General features: G+C 41.6%; 1 protein-coding gene across 4 annotated transcripts in view; it reads right to left on the bottom strand.

The window, feature by feature from the left end:
- STS (steroid sulfatase) overlaps positions 1–21,569 on the bottom strand; it is a 188,689-nt gene that overhangs the window by 142,627 nt on the left and 24,493 nt on the right. For all 4 annotated transcript variants that reach the window (XM_074966375.1, XM_074966392.1, XM_074966384.1 and 1 more), the window contains exons 2-3: positions 3,039–3,191; positions 1,063–1,184 (exon numbers count right to left, since the gene is read on the bottom strand). In XM_074966375.1, coding sequence (XP_074822476.1) covers positions 1,063–1,184; positions 3,039–3,191 — 275 coding nt within the window. The remainder of the gene's footprint in view (positions 1–1,062; positions 1,185–3,038; positions 3,192–21,569) is intronic.

Here is a 21,569-nt window from a genome sequence, read left to right as displayed (position 1 = left end):
ATCTCAGGTCAGGTCCTCAGTCAGGGTATAAATCAATGTAGCTCCATTAAGGTTATTGGGGCCACACTATTTTACACCAGCTGGGGATTATTAATTAATTATTATTAATTATTATTAGCTGTTGTTGTTATTATTATGCCATTACTTTTCTTCAGGTTTCTCCCTCCCATTAAATATCTGGGTTTTGGATTACTGTCCTTCAGATGTTTTAGCCTGAATTATTGCAAGTTGAAACTCACTTTGTTATTTTCTGAACATGCTTCTGATATCTCAGGGTCCTTTGGTATTAGTTCTCTGTCTTCACTAGTATTTGCAATTAGTCCCCATTGAACAGCTTTTATAAATTTGACAGAAAAGAATGTTTACTCTTTCATTGATACATGAAGATATTAAAGATGACTTAGGGCAGGGCAATCAGTGAAACTTTCAGCTAAAAACAATGAATTTTTCAGAAAGTCAGAAATACATGAAAACAAGGGTCACAGTGGAAAGCTGTTTGCAATTTTAAATATAGCAGGTGCTATTGGTAACAAATACATATTAGCTTTCTTTACAAAATAAACTATGAATCAATCCAGCAGGTTACACTGACTGCTGCAGTTGCAGCTTGTTACTTGATTGGAATGAACATACAAGTATTAAGCAGGACCCTGAGACATGCTTTGCTTTCATTCTCAGAAGCAAGAACAGGAAATGTGTTATCACTAATGAACAAGCAATCTGATTAATATAACAGTCCTTGCTAAAAACCACATTTGGGAATGTTAAGGTGTCATGGTGAAGCACACACAGTCTTAGCCAAGCAAGAACTGCCAAAGTTAAAGTTGTATGCACTTGCATGATTCTTAAAATGAAGGAGGAGAGGAGGACTTGGCATGGATATTCTTCACTCTCTTTTCCCAAGCACACAGCCTGGCTGGGCACTTGACTGAGTATCTGATCCAGTGATTATAAAGACACATCCAGCCAGTACCAGGGCAGAAGACAAAAAAATGCAAAATAGTTCCTGTCAGAGGCAAAACCATTCCACATAAATGGTAATGAAATATTAATGAATTTTACCTGATCTGACAGGGTATCGGCCTGTCAGAAAAGCTGCTCTGCTTGGGGTACACAGTGGAGATGCTGCTATGTGTTGAGTAAATGTCACTCCTCCTATAGCTAGCTTGTCAATATTGGGGGTTCTAGGGAAAAAATATATACATATATAATAATTTCATATTGAATATCTGGAAATGGTCAAATTAAAGCTCATGGGATAAAATTTTCAAAAGTGCCTCAGTGTCTTAGGAATCTGATTTGCACTAACTTTCAAAGAAATTTAGGCTCCCAAGTCACTTAGTCATTTTTGAAAATGATGACCATGGTCAACATATGGGTCTAGTGCAGGGGTGGGCAAAATTTTTGGCCCGAGGGCCACATCAGGGTTGCAAAACGGTATGGAGGGCCGGGTAGGGAAGGCTGTACCTCCGGAAACAGCCTGCCCCCCACCCCCTATCCGCTCCCTCTCACTTCCTGCCCCCTGACTGCCCCCCTCAGAACTCCTGACCCATCCAACCTCCCCACTCCTTGTCCCCTGACCGCCCCCTCCCGGGACCCCCACCCCTATCCATTCCCCCCGGGACCCCACCTCCTATCCAACCCCCCCTGCTCCCTGTCTCCTGACTGCCCCAACCACACCCCCGCCCCGATACGTCCCCCGAGCCATCCAACCCCCGCCCACTCCTTGTCCCCTGACCGCCCCCTCCCAGAACCCGCGTCCCTAACTGTCCCACCCCCTATCCAACCCCCCCCGCTCCCTGTCTCCTGTCCGCCCCGCCTCCCGAACCTCCACCCTAACCAACCGCCCCCTGACTACCTTCCGGGACCTCCTGCCCCTTAGCCAACCCTCCCTCCCCCCGCCCCCTTACCATGCCGCTCAGAGCGGCAGGATGGGCTTATTGGAAAGCCTTTGAGGTGTTAGGGCGTGAGGGAGGAGGGACAGCGGGCGAGGGGCCGGGGGCGAGCCTCCCAGCTGGGAGCTCAGCAGCCGGGAGGACGGTCCCACGGGCCAGATGTGGCCCGTGGGCCATAGTTTGCCCACCTCTGGTCTATTGCAACTTTTACAATACACTAAATGCACAACCAGACATTTGATCTTGGAGTACTGCAGCTCAGAGTAGTATTCTGTTCACGTTTCACAAACCTTATTAAAACATTGACAATATGGTGTACCCAAATTATATGTATAGGTTACATAGTGTCTTGTATATAATTAAAAACATATAGCTATAATTATGAGTTGTAGGAATTTAACATATTTCCGTTATTTTTCATATTATTAAAAAGCTCCAATTTTGTAATACTGTATTTCAATATAAATGTTCAGTGTTTACCTATATATATATATATATATATATATAATCACTCATTTAACAGGAAAGGGCCTTTAAATTATATTTTACTCTACTCAATCACAGTTTTGATTCGCGCACATGAAAAAACTCATGTAAATGTGGAGGCTTCACCTATTTGATTTTTGCACCAGTACCGCAACATCTTACCTAACCGGTGACAACAATCATGTTGGGAAGACATTTCTGAATTAGTCAGATATATTAACATTTGCTTTAATGGATTTAATTAGCATTCCATAGTTAAAGATGAACTGCAGTAAATCAAATGCGTAATGACAAGCTCTCCACAAAGTTAAAATTTTGAGACTACTTCAAAATATGTATACTTCTGAAATTATGTTAAAAGAAAATTATCATTAATTTTTCTTGCTTGGACCACAATCTTTTATTGATTTTTTCTGTTTGTGATGCAGCTTTTTGGAGGACTATGTATATTTACCTAAATTTCTTCCTATAACAGTAAAGACACAAAGAAAGCCAAAATAAGCAGTCCATACTGTAGAAACAGGATTGATCTTTCTGTACAAAAGAAACCGTGCTGAAGCTCTAACTGTATTTAAAAGTTTAAAATCTGTAAACATGCACTATGCTCTATACACAGATATGGTACACTCTCCCCCTCCTCCAATTGTTTTATCAAACCTTAAAGTTTTGTTTCCATAACATCCCAGATCTCCAATGCCAAGGTCATCAACCATGATTAAAATAAAGTTGGGATTTGAAGTTTGGTAACTTTTGGCATTCTTTGTGGCACAGTGATAAAATAGTAGAAGTACGAGGATCCTCATCTTCCTCCTAGTGGTGGTGAACAAGTAAGAAATATTAAGGATAAAGACCAGTGTTTGTCTTCACAATGGTTACTCTAATTCAGCACCATCATATCCCCACTTATTATAGTAAGAACAAAAGGTGAAGAAAGAGCAATTATTATGCCTTTTAAGTTGACTCATACTATCAAGGTAGAAAATTTGACCTTTTTCTTAAGTACATACTTTATTATGTGTGTCAGGTGTTGGCCCCTCCTTCTCTAACACAAATATGGGGGATAGTGTTTTGTTAGGAAGCAGACTGAGACACTGCTTCTAGAAGAAGGTACTGAGACAAAGACCTTGTGTCCACAGCAAAATAAATAAATACATAAATATCGTAACTTGAGTTCATTAATATGAATTACAATCCTGTTGAAGACAAGACAGTTTGAAGTCTTCACATGAGTTAGTCAGTCGAGTTAAAGTCCAACAAGGAATATTCACAATGGAGTCCCAAACCTATCTTTAACTGCTTACAAATCCAGACAAGAAGATAAATATTACCAGGTTTCAGAGTAGCAGCCATGTTAGTCTGTATCCGCAAAAAGAACAGGAGTACTTGTGGCACCTTAGAGACTAACAAATTTATTTGAGCATAAGCTTTCATAGGCTACAGCCCACTTCATCAGCTGCATAGAACGGAACATATAGTAAGAAGATATATATACATACAGAGAACATGAAAAGGTGGAAGTTGCCACACCAACTCTAAGAGGCTAATTAATTAAGATGAGCTATTATCAGCAGGAGAAAAAAAACCTTTTGTAGTGATAATCAAGATGGACTATTTCAGACAGTTGACAAGAAGGTGTGAGGATACTTAACATGGGGAAATATATTCAATTTGTGTAATGACCCAACCACTCCCAGTCTCTATTCAAGCCCAAGTTAATGGTATCTAGTTTGCAAATTAATTCCAGTTCAGCAGTTTCTCATTGGAGTCTGTTTTTGAAGCTTTTCTGTTGCAAAATTGCCACCCTTAAATCTTTTACTGAGTGGCCAGAGAGGTGGAAGTGTTCTCCTACTGTTTTTTGAATGTTATGATTCCTGATGTCAGATTTGTGTCCATTTATTCTTTTGCATAGAAACTGTCTGGTTTGGCCAATGTACATGGCAGAGAGGCATTGCTGGCACATGATGGCATATATCACATTGGTAGATGTGCAGGTGAACGAGCCCCTGATGGCGTGGCTGATGTGATTAGGTCCTATGATGGTGTCCCTTGAATAGATATGTGGACAGAGTTGGCATCGGGCTTTGTTGCAAGGATAGGTTCCTGAGTTAGTGTTTTTGTTGTGTGGTGTGTGGTCGCTGGTGAGTATTTCCTTCAGGTTGGGGAGCTGTCTGTAAGAGAGGACTGGTCTGTCTTCCACCTTTTCATGTTCTCTGTATGTATATAGATCTTCTTACTATATGTTCCATTCTATGCATCTGATGAAGTGGGCTGTAGCCCACGAAAGCTTATGCTCAAATAAATTTGTTAGTCTCTAAGGTGCCACAAGTACTCCTATAAATATTATCATGAACTACAATTTCCCATCAACCTCTTCCCACTGCGCATCCTCTTCTTCCTGACCAGGTAGGAGGAAGGACGCTGAACCAGGAAGTTACTGGGCAATTTTGGGAGGCAGTGGCATGGCTAGTCAGAAGTTGAAGAGAAGAAACCTGAGTAACTGCATTCCAGACATCACAGGTGGGTGCAGGTCTGTGGGACTCATTGGGGAGCAGCAGCGACTGGGCAGGAAGCCAGGGTAAAGAGGCCCCAATGAGAGATACACCACTAACTGAACCTGGCCTGGAGACCTGAAAGCTCCTATTTACTTCTCCTAGAGCCTTTTAATAGAGAGGCCACCCAAGGCACTAAGTGCCCTTGTCAAGGTTCCTCCCCCACTCTGAACTCTAGGGTACAGATGTGGGGACCTGCATGAAAAACCTCCTAAGCTTATCTTTACCAGCTTAGGTCAAAACTTCCCCAAGGTACAAAATATTCCACCCTTTTGTCCTTGGATTGGCCGCTACCACCACCAAACAAATACTGGTTACGGGGGAAGAGCTGTTTGGACACGTCTTTCCCCCCAAAATACTTCCCAAAAACCTTGCACCCTACTTCCTGGACAAGGTTTGGTAAAAAGCCTCACCAATTTGCCTAGGTGACTACAGACCCAGACCCTTGGATCTTAAGAACAATGAACAATCCTCCCAACACTTGCACCCTCCCTTTCCTGGGAAATGTTGGATAAAAAGCCTCACCAATTTGCATAGGTGACCACAGACCCAAACCCCTGGATCTGAGAACAATGAAAAAGCATTCAGTTTTCTTACAAGAAGACTTTTAATAAAAATAGAATTAGAAATAAGAAATCCCCCCTGTAAAATCAGGATGGTAAATACCTTACAGGGTAATTAGATTCAAAACATAGAGAACCCCTCTAGGCAAAAACCTTAAGTTACAAAAAAGATACACAGACAGAAATAGTTATTCTATTCAGCACAATTCTTTTCTCAGCCCTTTAAAGAAATCATAATCTAACACATACCTAGCTAGATTACTTACTAAAAGTTCTAAGGCTTCATTCCTGGTCTATCCCCGGCAAAGACAAATGTAGACAGACACACAAACCCTTTGTTTCTCTCCCTCCTACCAGCTTTTGAAAGTATCTTGTCTCCTCATTGGTCATTTTGGTCAGGTGCCAGCGAGGTTACCTTTAGCTTCTTAACCCTTTACAGGTGAGAGGAGATTTCCTCTGGCCAGGAGGGATTTTAAAGGGGTTTACCCTTCCCTTTCTATTTATGACAGCCCTACTCTCCAGTGGATTGACCCCAGTGACCCAAACAAAAACCCCCTATTGCTCATTTTGAACTGTAACTGTTTAGGCCTCTCTACGTAGGGCATTTGCAACCTTTCCTTTTCCTGCCAGTCCTAGCAAGATATCATTTTCACTTAGCCATGTGTCTGAGTGATTACTGGGGCAAGCCAGGGCTAGCACCTACAAGCGGGCACACCAGGCCTAGCAGCTGAAACACCATCAGTACTTGCCTCCGAGTTGTGGTATACCTGGCACGCTATAGGTACGTTAAGGGTTTGCGATACTCCAGCACTAAGCAGCTAAAATTACAATCTGTTTTAAGGGAAGCTTATACTCTTTGAGTCAAAAGAGAGAGACCCGTGTAGGACTAGGTAAGGCACGATGGGGGCAAGTTATGTACAGCTCCTATTATATTTCCTTTTTGAAACCTCCATTTAACTCTTTATTGAGGCACAGACCAAAGTTCTATCTTTTCCAGGACCTTTCAGTGAACATTACACAGAATCAAACCCGGGGCTATGATACTCAAAACCCTCACCTTGAGCTCTCAGTCTCATTTAAAGACAGAGTACCACTCAATTGTTTAGTGTATATATATCTGTACGTATAGTACAAAAAAAGAAACATTTAAATAGTACTTGAAATATTCTTAAATTACTTTTAAACAAGAGCTATTAGGTAGTAAATCTATCACTGTGTCCTTCCTGCACAGACTTTCACAAATGCTTTCTACTGCTATTACAATCATAAAATCACAGAAGTGTAGAACTGGAAGGGACCTCAATAGGTCATCTTGCCCAATCTTCTGCACTCAAAGCAGGATTACATAATAACTAGACCATTCCTGACAGGTGTTTGTCTAACCTGTTCTTAAAAACCTCCAAAGACGGATATTCCACAACCTCCAAAGGCAATTTATTCCAGTGCTTAACCACCTTGAAGTTAGGAAGATTTTCCTATTATCCAGCCTAAATTGCCCTTGCTGCAATTTAAGCCCATTGCTTCTTGTCCTATCCTTAGAGTTTTTCACCCTCCTCTTTGTAACAGCCTTTTATGTACTTGAAGATTGATGTCATGTTCTCCCCACAGTCTTCTCTTCTCCAAACTAAACAAATCCATTTTTTTCCCAATCTTTCATCACAGGTCACGTTTTCTAAACCTTTAATCATTTTTGTTGCTCTTCTTTGGACTTTCTCTGAGTTGTCCGCATCTTTCCTGAAATGTGCTGCCCAGAACTGGACACAATACTCTAGTTGAGGCCTTCATAGAATCATAGAATCATAGAATATCAGGGTTGGAAGGGACCTCAGGAGGTCATCTAGTCCAACCCCCTGCTCAAAGCAGGACCAATCCCCAATCAAATCATCCCAGCCAAGGCTTATCAGTATGCAGTAGAGTGGAAGAATTACTTCACATGTCTTGCTTATAACACTCCTGTTAATACATCCCAGAATGATGGTCTTTTTTTTTTTGCAACAGTGTTGACTCATATTTAGCATGTCTGTTTATAAATAATTTTTTTGAGGAGGGAGAAGACAAGGGGGTGTGTTGAGAATTTCCCCCACACACATACTTTTCAGAAACCAAAAACTGAAAAAATCTCAGACAAAACCTGAATATTTTTTTTCTTGACCATCCCAAGCCCTAACATTTCAGTATTCAGGCCATACTGCGGGTTGGGTTTTCAATGAAAACTTGAAGAAAAACTTTAATGAAAATGAACATTTTGTTGCTTTCATCAACGTTTTTTAGGAGAACAAATACATTCCCCAACTACCTCTAATACATAACTATCCTTTCACCTCTGATGATTTATCAGTCTATAGTGCTTTCTAATCTGTAGTGTGTGTCACTATATGTAGTGTGGATTCTTCAGAGCTGGAATCAAACTACAGTGTGTCTCAATCCTTCTCCAAACATTTCTGTCTTGTTAGCAAACAGACAGACTGTTGAGCGATTCTTCTAGTTGGCAGCATTGACCTTTGTTAATAGTTGACCTGGTTGCCCCAGCTTGTAATCAGATAAGAAATCTTGCCTGTGGAAAAATTTTTACAGGTTTTTAAGATAATATATAAAATATCCAGTTCCTTTATTTCTACAGGGGCCTCACACAAAAAGGGCACTATCTTTTCCCCATAAGCCCAGCTGAATCAGATTAGTGATTTACATCCTTCATCTCACTGAGCTCTACCTCTGTTGTTTCCTTAACAGAGACACAATCCCAATTTAAAGCACAGAGCTAAGAGTTAAAAGTGATTTTCATGGGCTCTGGATCCTCTGTTGGAAACAAAGATTCTATCCCATCTCTCCCTCTAAGTCCACAAAATACACCACAATGGACCATACAGTATTAGAGGCATAGTTGGTAACAACATCTATTAAGTCACCCATCACTTCTCATTATAAGACCTTGTTCTCAGTTTCTTATATCTTTGCCAAACTCTAACTATTCAGTCTGAAATTTTCCATGCTGCATGTCTGCTTCAGGCTGAATATTTTGGGAAAGCTGCAGCTAAAATGCTTGTGCCATTTCACAGAATGAGGCTAGTGAAAAATATATTGTTTTGGACATGTTAAAAAATTCTGGCAGCCTTTTCTTTGAGAAGTTCTACTGCAGCCATGCTCTAGAACAAGAGGATGATATTTGGCAGGGGGTGACCTTTGTGTCAGGGGAGACACAGGGGCACTGTAACAAGGGGAGCAAGAGGGCCATGGCCACATCACTTTTAAAAGTGGGACGGCTATGCCCTTCCACATTTTTTCTGCCTTGACGGTGAGCGATGGGGAGAGAGGAGGCAGAGAGGAGCGAGCGGTGGGCAGAGCCTAGGAGGAAGAGGCAGAGTGGGGATGAGAAGAGATGGAACAAGGGTGGGGCTTTTGGGGAAGAGACAAAGTGGGAGCAGGAAGAGGTGGAAAGAGGGCAGGGCCTCAGTGGGAGAGGCAGAGTGGGGGGAGCCTTGGGGGAAGGGGCGGAATGCAGGCAGGGCCTGGGGGTAGGGGCAGAGTGGGGGCAGGGCCACACCCCAGGCACCGGTGGCCTCCCCACTTCTAGGGAGCTTCAGGCACTCCTGGGTTTAGCCTCTCCCTCAAAAAATCTCACGCACTACCAATGCACTGAACTTGTTCCAGACCAGGGCTGAGCAGGACTTTTTGTGCAGTTGCCACTCTGGGCTGCTGTAGGCCATGCCAGGTGTCATAAATGCAAAGGGAAGGGTAAACACCTTTAAATCCCTCCTGGTCAGAGGAAAAACCCTTTCACCTGTAAAGGGTTAAGAAGCTAGGATGACCTCGCTGGCACCTGACCAAAAGGACCAGTGAGGAGACAAGATACTTTCAAAGCTGGAGGTGGGGGGTGAAATAAAGGCTTTCTCTGTCTGTGTGTTGCTTTTGCCAGGACCAGAGCAGGAATGCAGGTCAGAACTCCTGTAAAGGGTTAATAAGCAATCTAGTTAGATATGCGTTAGATTCTATTTTGTTTAAATGGCTAATAAGTTGTGCTGAATGGGATGTATATTCCTGTTTTTGTGTCTTTTTGTAACTTAAGGTTTTGCCTAGAGGGATTCTCTATATGTTTTGAATCTGATTACCCTGTAAGGTATTTACCATCCTGATTTTACAGAGGTGATTTTTTTACTTTTTCTTCAATTAAAATTGTTCTTTTAAGAACCTGATTGCTTTTTTCATTGTTCTTAAGATCCAAGGGTTTGGGTCTGTGTTCACCTATGCAAATTGGTGAGGATTTTTATCAAGCCTTCCCCAGGAAAGGGGGTGTAGGATTTGGGAGGATTTTGGGGGGAAAGATGTTTCCAAGCGGGCTCTTTCCCTGTTATATATTTGTTAGACGCTTGGTGGTGGCAGCAAAAAAGTCCAGGAGCAAAAGGTAAAATAGTTTGTACCTTGGGGAAGTTTTAACCTAAACTGGTAAAAATAAGCTTAGGGGGTTTTTCATGCAGGTCCCCACATCTGTACCCTAGAGTTCAGAGTGGGGAAGGAACCTTGACACCAGGTCTGGGTACTGTAACTGAGAACAGGGACCTGTCTTTGCTGTGCTCACAGTTGTCACCCTGCTGGGTCCATTCTGCAAAGAGGAGGCACTTGTCATATCTCAAATGAAGGAGGGACAAGGGCTAGACATGATGGGAGAGGATAGATTGGGACAAGTAACTTGAGGAGGAGGGACAAACCGGAACTAGAGGCTGGCAAGGGGGTTGGTGGACAAGGGACTCTGAGACCAGCTGGTCAAGGAGACTGGGACTGGGAGCCAGGGATGGAAATTGGATGGAAGATGGGAGTCAGAGGATGATGGAGAGAGAGGTTGAACAAGGAACCATCAGGGGAGACTGTGACTGGCTAGGCAGAGTCAGGGACTGGGAATCTGTGTGGCAGGGGGAAAGGAGAACAATCTAATCAGGAACAAAAAAAGAACTAGAACTGGCTGTGCAAACAGACTGGGGAAGAAGTAGTGGATGGGAAACATATGGGGAAGAGGAGTGGTTACAGAAAGTTGGGGGTGGAACAAGGTTCCAGGAGGAGGTAACTGGGATTGTCTGGGCCAGGAGAATAAGATAAGAATCCTGAGGAGAGGAGACTGGGAATAATTAGGTGAGGAGAATGGGTCTGGGATGAGGAGCCAGGGGAGAGAGACGGGACTGTACCATGGACAGGTTGAAGGGGATGCTGCAGAAAAGTCTGTGCCCACTAGATAGACTTCCCTCCGGAGTCTGGAATGGAACCCAAGATTCCCGAGTTTCACCATTTCTCTGCTGTCAGCAAGTATCTGTGAAACCAACTGACAAGTATATGTCTCATTCCCCTCTAGTGCTTGTCCACATATAGGGTGAAAACCTAATATCTCTATCAATTACTCTATTAACTTGAGTGGCAGAGGTCTGCATAGTGGAACTAAAAGTTCCTCCGGATGGTCCACGTGGGTGTAAATATGATTTTTTTCAGTTTGTTTTTTAAAAAGCATCTCAGAAATTACACACAAAAAAGTATGTTACAAGAACATTATTAAGGTTGCAAAATCAAGCATTCAGAAGTTAGCAGACACCAGAATTAAGCTTCCCTGTGCAACCTTAATTTGCTACTCTTGTTCATATGCGTATGCTACAGTCTAATCACAAGGTCACATGCTATTCTTCCCCCTAAACAGCGAACAGTAGGTAAGACCATATTTTTAACCTCCAAAGCATGATAGAATCTTGCTAGAATTGGAACATATGGTTCTAGGGAGTGCAGATATTGCAAAGTTTGAATATTAGTCCACTAAGTCACCCCCTCTGGGAATTACCATAATTTTTCATGCAAGCTGTAAAATTTACTAGGCACTCTCTAACATCACAAGGAACCCTGTTGAAAGACAACTCAGCATCGCTTTAACAATTTAGGGGGCACAGTCTAATTCTGGACTGCTCTGTTCGACTTGACGCTTGAATGTGTTGCTCTGCAGGTGAAACTACTGTGACATGTTCAGAAATATAAGTTGAAGGAACAAAGTAATCATAAAAACTCTGCAAATCATTCAAGCTGTAGCAATCAGCTAAACATTATTTATCCTGTTTGATTTCCCACTCTTGTGTAACCACTCTTATGATATTAAAATCCAGACATGTACTTGCAGCACTAACAGAAACATCGTTTTATATGAAATCAAGCATATCAGGGTATGTTTTGACAACTTTCATAAACACTAAATTTCAAAGGTTTAAGCTAATTGAAAAAAGACAAGTCTGTATTTTAGTTAGAGTATATGATCCAGAACTAGGAAAGTCTTTTTGAACCTCTGGTGAGGCATTTAGCCAACAGTGAACAGGACAAAGGTGTTGTTAATGAAAATCAAAATATCGACAGTATTTTGGTTTCCAGTATCAAAGTAGTACAATAAATGGAGGCCGTAACTTAGAAGCAGGCTGATCGCTATCTTTCATATCTTTATTTCAGTAAGCTCTTGAGTCTGGATAGAAACATAAAACAGTAAACCCCATAATACAATAAAACAATTTCTAATATTTGAAACTGATAAGATTGTAACTTTCAACACGAACTCTAACATCTTCTACTAGGAGTATCACGTAGCCTCTTCTTACCCTTATTTTTGAAATATAGTCTAGAAGAAAGAGCTGGTGATAGCTGTTCCCTTAGAAATATTTCTAGAGCATCTTCCTTTGTACATTTGCTAGAAGTCCCAATTTGGCTGGTACCAGCCTGTAGATCCCTGGTGAGGACAGCCTCAGCTATTATCTTGGTTCTCTGATTGTTCAGATATCAAACCACCATGGTGCTGCAATGTCTATGTCCCATCACTGCAGGGACAGCTGTCTGAATACACTCCTCAGATACTCTCCTGACCAGGGCTTCCTTTCTGCTCCTGACAATATCTGTGGTCCTTGCAGTGAGAGCAAATGAACATAACACTCATTCAACCAGTCCCAGTAATAGCAGCCTCCACCTCTCTTTGGAAAAGGAGCAGGAAAAAGAGACAGATATGTGCGGAAAAAGGAAGAAATGCATTATGATTAAGACGAGGGAGCCACTGGCAGCTGCTGAAGAAAAAAGGGTAAATAGCCACTGGGGAAGCAATGAGAATAGAAGGGAAGGACTTGGGAGTCGGGGGAGAAAGGGGAGCCTTGAAGGAGAAGGAGGAAGTATGAGATAGCTTTGGTGGGGTAAGAATGCAAATGCAATTTTTCCAAATAAGGCAAGAATTCAAAAGGGGAAACATTGAAAGGTTTTGTTTATATTTTTCCAAGAAAAAATATCTAGGATCTGATCCTGCATTGCCTTGTATATTCATTTACACCTGTGCAAAATGGATGTAACACACTACTATTCTGAGTCAATGGTGTTTTACTTTAAGCCCACTTTTGCACAAGTGTAAGTGGACACACCAGTGGAGAATCAGGCCTCAAAATCCACTAGAATGCATAGACAACAATCCAGTGGATGCTGCCACTAGTCTCTCACACATTCCTGGTTTATAAGGAGAACTGCCCTTTGTAACGCTTCTCAGATATTGGCAAGTATGCCTGTAATATCTAGACATTCAAATACTACAGCGATACACACCATGGCAATGCCTATAAATGAATTTAAAGCTAATCAATTCTAGTATGGGAAAGGGGTTCTTTGTGTGTTGGAATAAAAGTGGTGCCTGTTAAGTTTGAGACTTCAATAGAAACTCACATAACCAAAAGATCACACCTGCTTCAGCTTAGCAATAAACACTTGGAGTAAAATCCTGGCCCCACTGAAGTCAACGCGATTAGGATTTAACCCATGTTAGTCTGCCTTAGAAAGACAGTCTGGCCTGCTGTAATCCCATATTTTAAAAAGGTAAAATATTAAGGTGGATGGTTCATTTACAGAAGACCACAGAACATTACAGCGTGAGAAAGACATAAAGATAAGACCCAGTAAGAATACAGATAATTTGTAGTATCTGAGAACAGGTAATTTAACTGGATAAATTAAAGGGTGAGGAAGGCTGGCCAGCAAGTAGGATACTGCTCTTGGACTTGAGATGCCTGTTTCACGTCCATGCTCTGCCACACAGTTCCTGTGTGACTCTGGGCAAGTCACTTAGCCTCTCTGTGACTCAGTTCCTCATCTATAAAATGGGGATAATAGGAATTGTCTACCTCACAGGGGTGTTTATCAGCAATGGGAGCCATATAAGAACCTAAGATAGATAGTATCAAACACTGGATTTCTATTTATTTGAAACTGTAATGTTTATATAATCAGATTAAATACCATTTAATGGAAATATAAGAATTTCAAATATTAAAAAAAAATAATTCATCCAAATATAATTTTTACATTTTTTTAAAAAACAGTACCCATCTTAATGTTACCTTCCTTCATAATTCATGTTACTGCTTTCAGAATGATAGATTTCATTTTACACACAGAAATCCTTTTTTCTAATAAACTCTAATGTATAGAAATGCATATGTATAGCTGTTTTTACTTCACATGGATCTACCAAACATTTCTTTTCATTACAAGTGTTCTGTCTTCTGCACAATATATTTTGACACCTCATGCAGAAGCTAAAGATTTGTCCTGTTTCTCTAACAAAATTAGAAATGTGCCCAGTTTTCTCACCAATTAGCTCCTTGTCATCAACTGGATTATTATAGGAACATGAAGCAGCTGTCGCTACAATTGCTACAAAAAACCCTTCACACACACAATCTCCCTACAGTTTTATTCAGTTTAAGTGATTTATCTCTAAACTATTCCTTTCATATAGAAATCTGCAGAATCCTCTGATAAAATGTTTCACATGCTTTCTACTGGGAGGTCTGCTAAAACAAACAACATTTAAAGATACTCACTTCAAACATATTCTGTGATATACATGAATACTATGCCAAAAGTGATTTTAACTGGTTTAATAGGGTGCTAGTATTTCAATATGAAGTTCTAACAGCCACAAAAAAGATGTCACTGTAAGCAAAACACACTTAATCCAGATGATTCTGCAAAAACAAAATTCCTTACTGTGTATTGGAAAAAAACAAAAATGTAAGCTTTGGAATCATAACAAAACAGAATAGTAGGACCATACTGTATATTATTAATAATAATTTCTGACATTAATTTAAAGTGTATTCATTCTTTACAGATTAGCCATTCCTGCTGCATCTTTTGCTACGTCACATGACAAGTAAAGAACCATAGTCATTATCTTCTGACACTGTACAAAGAATGTTGTTATTCTATTTCTGTTTCACTCTAGAGCCTCTGCTTAGATGCTTTTTCAACTCTCTAATGATAGGCTATCTTCTTTGTATTTAAACAAAAGCAGTCCCCACCTTCCCAATCCTTATTTAATAAGAATTATTATATATTATTAAAGTGCAGTGAATTCATGAGTCAATATATGTATACTAGGAAAGGCACACACTTTGTAACTTCTGTAAGCAGCGCTTATTGCATACACTGTAACCGTCTTGAATTTCTCCACTCCACAAGCTCCCTGGGTACCATCCTCCCATCCCTCTCTATTTCAGAGACTCTCTGAAACTCCCCCAAACAATCTCTCCCCACCCATTAGGGGTTCTGTTGGCCCCCATACTCCCCCACAGCAGCGTCCCCCAATCTCTAGAGCCCTGCAAATCCGTGGGTATCCACTTTATATCTGCGGACCATTTCTGCGGATACCAGCGCGGATGTGGATACAAAGGGCTCTGATGGTAAGAGCAGGCAGGCAGAGGGCCTGGGGCGAAGGGACAGGGGTCTGCTTGGATCCCATGCCCAGGGCAGGTGAAGGGTCCACCACGGATCCCCAAAGCTGCCAGCCTGGCTCTTACCATGGCTGGGCTGCGGCTTCAAGCTGTCCCCCTACCTGGCCGGAGCCTGGTCAGGGAGAGCTGAACTGGCAGCTGTGGGGAGCCTGGGGCTCTTGCCCTAGGCGAGGGGCTGGGACACTGGGTAGAGGGCTGCTCAGGCCCCCCGCCCAGGGCAGGTGGAGGGTCTGCCATGGCTCCCCACAGCTGCCAGCACATCTCTCCCCGACCAGGCTCCAAGGGTGGGGGGGGTGTTCCTTGGAACCTCAGTCAGGCCCCCGGTGTAGAGCCCTGCAAATCTGCGGATATCTGCGGGTGCGGATATCCACAGATTATTTTTGCGAATCGAGGATTGGATGTGGATATACACATCTGTGTATCCACACAGGGCTCTACCAATCTCCACTCATGAGGGGTTCTTGTGTTCCTCATGCCCCTTTTCCCTGACACCAGTGTTCCCCAAGTACTCTCCTAGGGGTTCTGTGTATTCCCCACAGCAAGGTCCCCCATTCTCCCTAGCATGCCAGAGGCTCTACTCCTACCCCCTTCTCTCCTTCCCACCATGCCCTGTGTGTTATAAGTCAGCTCTGTGTTCTTGAGAACCAGGGCGCAGTACCCAGCCTCTCTGACTCAAAAAAGAGCTCCCCCTCGCCTCTGCTTGAACTAAAGCCAGTCAGAAGAAAGACTTACAAAAAGCAATGAAAAGGTGGTGGGAGACACACCTAAACCCCTGGCATAAGGATGACAGGATTAGGGAAACTCCCCTAGCCTCATTTGCATAGAAGATGGGACAAAGAGGCAACTCCATTAGCATATAGAATGGAGAACAGAGATTCCAAGGCAAGAACCGCATGGAATTCTGGGACCAGAAAAGCAGGGAAGCACTGCATGATGGGGGATCTCTGCTCCAGATGTTAATGAACCCATGCCTGCACACACCCAGCTCAGTAGTTATCAAACCAATTCTAGTAATAAATCCTTTATTGGTATCCAAAATACTGAAGCTCTCTAATTGCATTGTGAGCTCCCTCCCAAAGAACACCACCCAAAGCCAGGAATGATCAGCTCCCATGGTCTAGCCTGAACAAAACAACTTTGGTATACTCCCTTGTTTACACATAAATAAATCTAGTGTTCTCCCTTGAACCATTGTTGTTTCTCTACAAAAAACCCCTACCTATGCTCAAGTAAGTGTTCTGCTGCCTGGATTCAAACTCTGCATCAGTTCCACTGGGACTTCATCTTCTCCTGACTGATCATGCTGAGGGCTCTGCCTGTCTCCAGCACTCAGGACCCTGAGCTACCACCATCACCTCTCTCTCTCTCTCTCTAGGCATAGCCTTCTGACCCTGACTTGTGTGATCAGTTATAGTTTTCTAAACCTGACTTTTATAATCAAATTTAAGTTAGATTTAATATTATAACTGTTTTGTTTGTTTGGCTCCCCTATGGTTATTACCTGGCAATAAATAACTTTAATGATTAAACTGGTTGCTTCTCTCACTCTCTCCCCCGCCCCCATAGGTGTTTTTTTTGGTTTCCTCATTCACTCTGCAGCAATGTTCCTCGTACCTAAGCTAAAGATCCCTGCAGCACCCAAAAATCCTGTGGGGTTTGCTCATCAAGTGGGTTACTACCAGAATAATTGTAATGTGAAAGTGGGGATAAAAACGTGCTGAACCTGGGACATATGAGGGTGGCAGATTGAAAGTGCTGCTCAACCCAGCGTGCTAAGGTGTACTCTATTGTGGTGCGGTGCCCAAGGCATATGAGGGTGACAGCTTGGAGGTGCTGTTTGATCCAGCCTACTGAGTCCAGGGACATATAAGGGGTCAGCTTAGGAGTGCTGATTGACTCGGTCCTCTCAGATGTGCTCTGTTAGAGTGTGTGTGTGTGTGAGCTGTAGCTCACAAAAGCTTATGCTCAAATAAATTTGTTAGTCTCTAAGGTGCCACAAGTACTCCTTTTCTTTTTGCAAATACAGACTAACACGGCTGCTACTCTGAAACCTAATAAAGGAGCGTACCGCAAAGTAATGGGCAAAGCTGGTAACATGTGTGTTTCTCCTTTTTCTCCCCTCACCTTCCCCATAGCTTTCTTCCAACTGGTTTGGGAGGGGTGGACAGATGCAGGGTGGTACCCCCTCCTACAACCATAGAGCATACTTGAGGAGGCAGGATGAACAGAAGGAAGGGACATGTCTGAATGAATGAAGCCTCCTTTCCTGTCCCTATTAGCTGAGCATTGCCCCACAGCTATTATGTGGCTCCTAGCAGGGGAATTAATTAGTTCTGTTTAGGGTGGGGTAATTATGTTCTGGGGGCCTCTGTAAAATTAATTTCAATGGTAGTTGGGTGCCTAACCTGAAAATCTCACTGAGCACCTATTTGCATCTGTAGGTGTTCAAATACCTTTGAACTTCTGGTCCTAAGTCATTAAGAATTAGAGTCAAGAGGCTTTCTCCCATTGTGACACAGAAGTCTCATGTAACATGATGCAAAAACACGCTGCTTGTTCCACCAGAAGCAGCAAACTGCAATTTAATCAAATATGTTCAAAGACCTGATGCTTCCAGAAGATCCAAATTCTCAAAAAATGATCATGTCACTCTAAAATGGCTAGGTCATGTCAATTTCCTCAAAACACATACATTATGACAGAAAAGAAATCTTGAGGGTGTAGATCCACAGTCTTCGGTTGTGCCCATCTCTGTTAAACGCTTTATGGGGGTTCCAAGAAGGTGCATCTCAGCACAATTTTTTGTTTATTAAAATAATAACCCATCCTTATATGTTGATGGAACAGAGCTGAGGGAAAAATGAAGCAGCCTCCATTCCAGCATCCACATCAGCAAAAACGAACATAGCGAGATGTTTAGAAAACCCTTAAGGAAAAATGTCTAATTTTAGATAATAAAGTTTATTGTGTTTCTAAATTCTACCAATTCCATAACAGAACAGCCACTTAGGGCAGAATGGAAGGTAGAGGGCTAAAATACGGAGCTGGCTTTGGTGGTCCGAAGAGCCCATGGGAATGAGCCCCTCCCTCCCAATGCTAATCCCAACATTCATTTAAAAAAAAGTTTCTAGCCTTTTTCATTGCAGAGAAAGTCTTCAAAATGCAAGTCAATGACAAGGGCTGAAACTCTGTCAAAACAAAGCTCATAGCTTTTCATGATCCTTGGTCACAACAGCTCCTAGGTAGTCTTTGGGGTCTGTGAAGACCACAGTTGTAGGTCTCCTGATATTATATTCTTGTATTTTTTAAAAATAGGTTAGTTCATGCTATTAACATTTAAAGAACTATGGAAACCATCCTGCCAACCATTACGCACACGTGTAAAGTTACTCGTGTTGCATCAGGACTGGGCCCATAAATAACACATAAAACCGTGAAGAATCTTGAAAGTCAGACATGAGTAATGGAAACTATTTTTGGAAACGGATGGTCATGGCCTTACATTATGGAAAACATCCAAACAGGAAGGAAATATAGTTTTTTACATACCTTTAAAAAAAAAACATATGCACACAGAAAAAAAGACTGAAGAACTACACAGTGCTTATATGGAAAAGGTTGCTTGCAAAATGTATCATAGTAAAGGAGAAAAATATCCTGAAGGTGTGCCAGGAGAGGGGCAAAACCATTAAAAAAACAAAAGCTGGAATGCTTGGATATTAACTGGGTTTTGTCAACATCTAATAGCATAATCATATTTTAGAGAAAAATAAGTTTCAGTAAATGCACAGTAGGAACCATCAAGTTACTCCCTTTAACGTCAAGGAAAAGAATGAATTATGAATATGTTTAACCAGGCAAAACATTTGAGGACACAACTGAAACATAATAGGATTAGACAACAACCAAGTATTAAAAAGAATGATCTCTGAAATAGTAATGCATTCTGCAAGTTAAAAAAAAAAATCTGCTGAAGATACACGAGGAGGCCAAGTATGTTCTACAGAACCTGATAGAAATAAGTCTTGAATAAACAATGTAGACACAAGGCTCTTTAGTTAGAACAATACAGAAAAACTGAAATCCAAGCCATGATGTGTCAGGTGCTTTTTGTGGGACTTATAGGTAGAAATCCAGCTGCTTGTGTCTGTCTTTTCTTTTAGGAAGTTAGGTGGAGAATGTAGGAAATCTTTAAATTCCTGAGGAGAGTTAGGAAACTGTGTCCTCCCTTAACATATAAAGGTTAACTTGATACGGTGCCACACAGCACAACAAGCCTCCTTTTTCATTAGATTATCATTATATTTATTTCCCTTCCTTTCCTTCTGAATGTTTTTACACCAAAGCCTAGGCATAGGAAAAAGAAAAAAAAAAGCTGACTGTTCTGAAAAGACACCTTTTCCATTGTCTTGCTTTCCCTAAGTTTTTTTTTTTTTTTTCTGGGAGCTGAGCAGTTTCTCAATAACTGCTCTTGGGGACTCATTATCTGGACTGAAGCACTCTGTGGGTGTGTTTGAATTCAACAAACAGGGACTTTGTATCCTTTTTCAAAATATCCTTAAATGAATTTTGGACAAAGGAAATTATAGTTTCACCTTCTTTCTCTGTCCTCAGGGACACCAGCTATGTTCATGAGAGTACTCCTATTTTCTAAGTCTTCAGATTTATTAAGGAGAAAGTCCACATCCCTGTACAGGTCCCACTTACAATTTCCAGAACTATTACTCCCATGCTGTTCAGCTTCTGACATCTTTTTATCTTTTCTAAAACACCTAGCATTAATTGTGGATGGGGCTCTTCTTATGCAGCTGTGTGCCACTTTTATGTAACTCCTATTGTATGATGGCCTTTAATCTCCTTAACCAGTACTTCTGTGTCTGCCCTGGTCCCCACTGCTAAAAAAGGTGGGTTTTTTTAAACCTGGGAGTAACTATCTTGAGGTAAAAATACAGAGAAGACTAGGCACCTAGTTTCACCATGAGGTAAACCATGAGGTAAACTGCCATATAATTAGAACCCTACCGAATTCATGGTCCATTTTGGTCAATTTCACGGTAATAGGATTTAAAAAAATAGTACATTTCATTATTTTAGCTATTTAAATCTGAAATTTCATGGTGTTGTAATTGTAGGGGTCCTAATCCAAAAAGGAGTTGTGGTGGGGGTCGCAAGGTTATTGTAGTGGAAGTTGCGATGCTGCTATAGTTACTTCTGCAGTGCTGCTGGTGGCGGCGCTGCCTTCAGAGCCCCCTAAAATAATCTTGTGACCCCACTACAACTCCCTTTTGGGTCAGGACCCCCAGTTTGAGAAACGCTGGTCTCCCCCATTAAATCTTTATATTATAGGGTAAAAGCACACAAAAGACCAGATTTCATGGTCCGTGACGCGTTTTTCATGGCCGTGAATTTGGTAGGGCCCTACCTATAACCCCTCTGGGTTGATGTTGGCAAGTTTACCCGGCAGTAAAACTAAAATACCTAATCTTAACTGTGTTTTCATTTCAGTATAGCTCAGATGTATTAGTTATTCCAGGGTAAAATATAAACCTTTTTTAGCAGTCAAGACAAGTCCTCTGTCTCCGTTTGGCTGCTAGCAAGTGCAGGGGTGATCATAGAATCATTGAAATGTAGGACTGGAAGGGACCTCAAGACGTCATCAAGTCCAGCCCTCCAAGCTAAGGTAGGACCAATAAACCTAGATCAGCACAGACAGGTGTTTGTTCAACCTGTTCTTAAAAACCTCCAATGAATGGGATTCCACAATCTCTCTTGTAACTCTATTCCAGACCTTAAATAACCTTATTGTTAGAAAGTTTTTTTCCTAATATCTAATATAAATCTCTGTGCTGTAGATTAAGCCTATTCTTCTCCTACCTTCAATGGACATGGAGAAAAAGTGATCCCCTGTTCTCTTTATAGCAGCCGATAACATATTTGAAGACTGTTATCTGATCCCCACTCAGTATTCTTTTCTCAAGATTAAACATCCCCAGTTTTTTAAACCTTTCCTCATAGATCAGGTTTTCAAACCTTTCAGCATTTTGTTGCTTTCCCCTTGATTCTCTCCGATTTGTCCACATTTTCCCTAAAGTGTGGCTCTCAGAACTGAATACAGACCTCTAGCTCAGTGGTTCTCAACCGTTCCAGATTACTGTACCCCTTTCAGGAGTCTGGTTTGTCTTGCATACCCCCAAGTTATACCTCACTTAAAAATTACTGAGATACAAAATCAGACATAAAAATACAAAAGTGTCACAGCACACTATTAGTGAAAAATGGCTTATTTTCTCATTTTACCATATA

The sequence above is a fragment of the Natator depressus genome, chromosome 1 (genome assembly GCF_965152275.1).
Source record: "Natator depressus isolate rNatDep1 chromosome 1, rNatDep2.hap1, whole genome shotgun sequence".
Classification (NCBI taxonomy): Eukaryota; Metazoa; Chordata; order Testudines; family Cheloniidae; genus Natator; species Natator depressus.
This window is presented reverse-complemented; position numbering and strand designations above follow the sequence as displayed.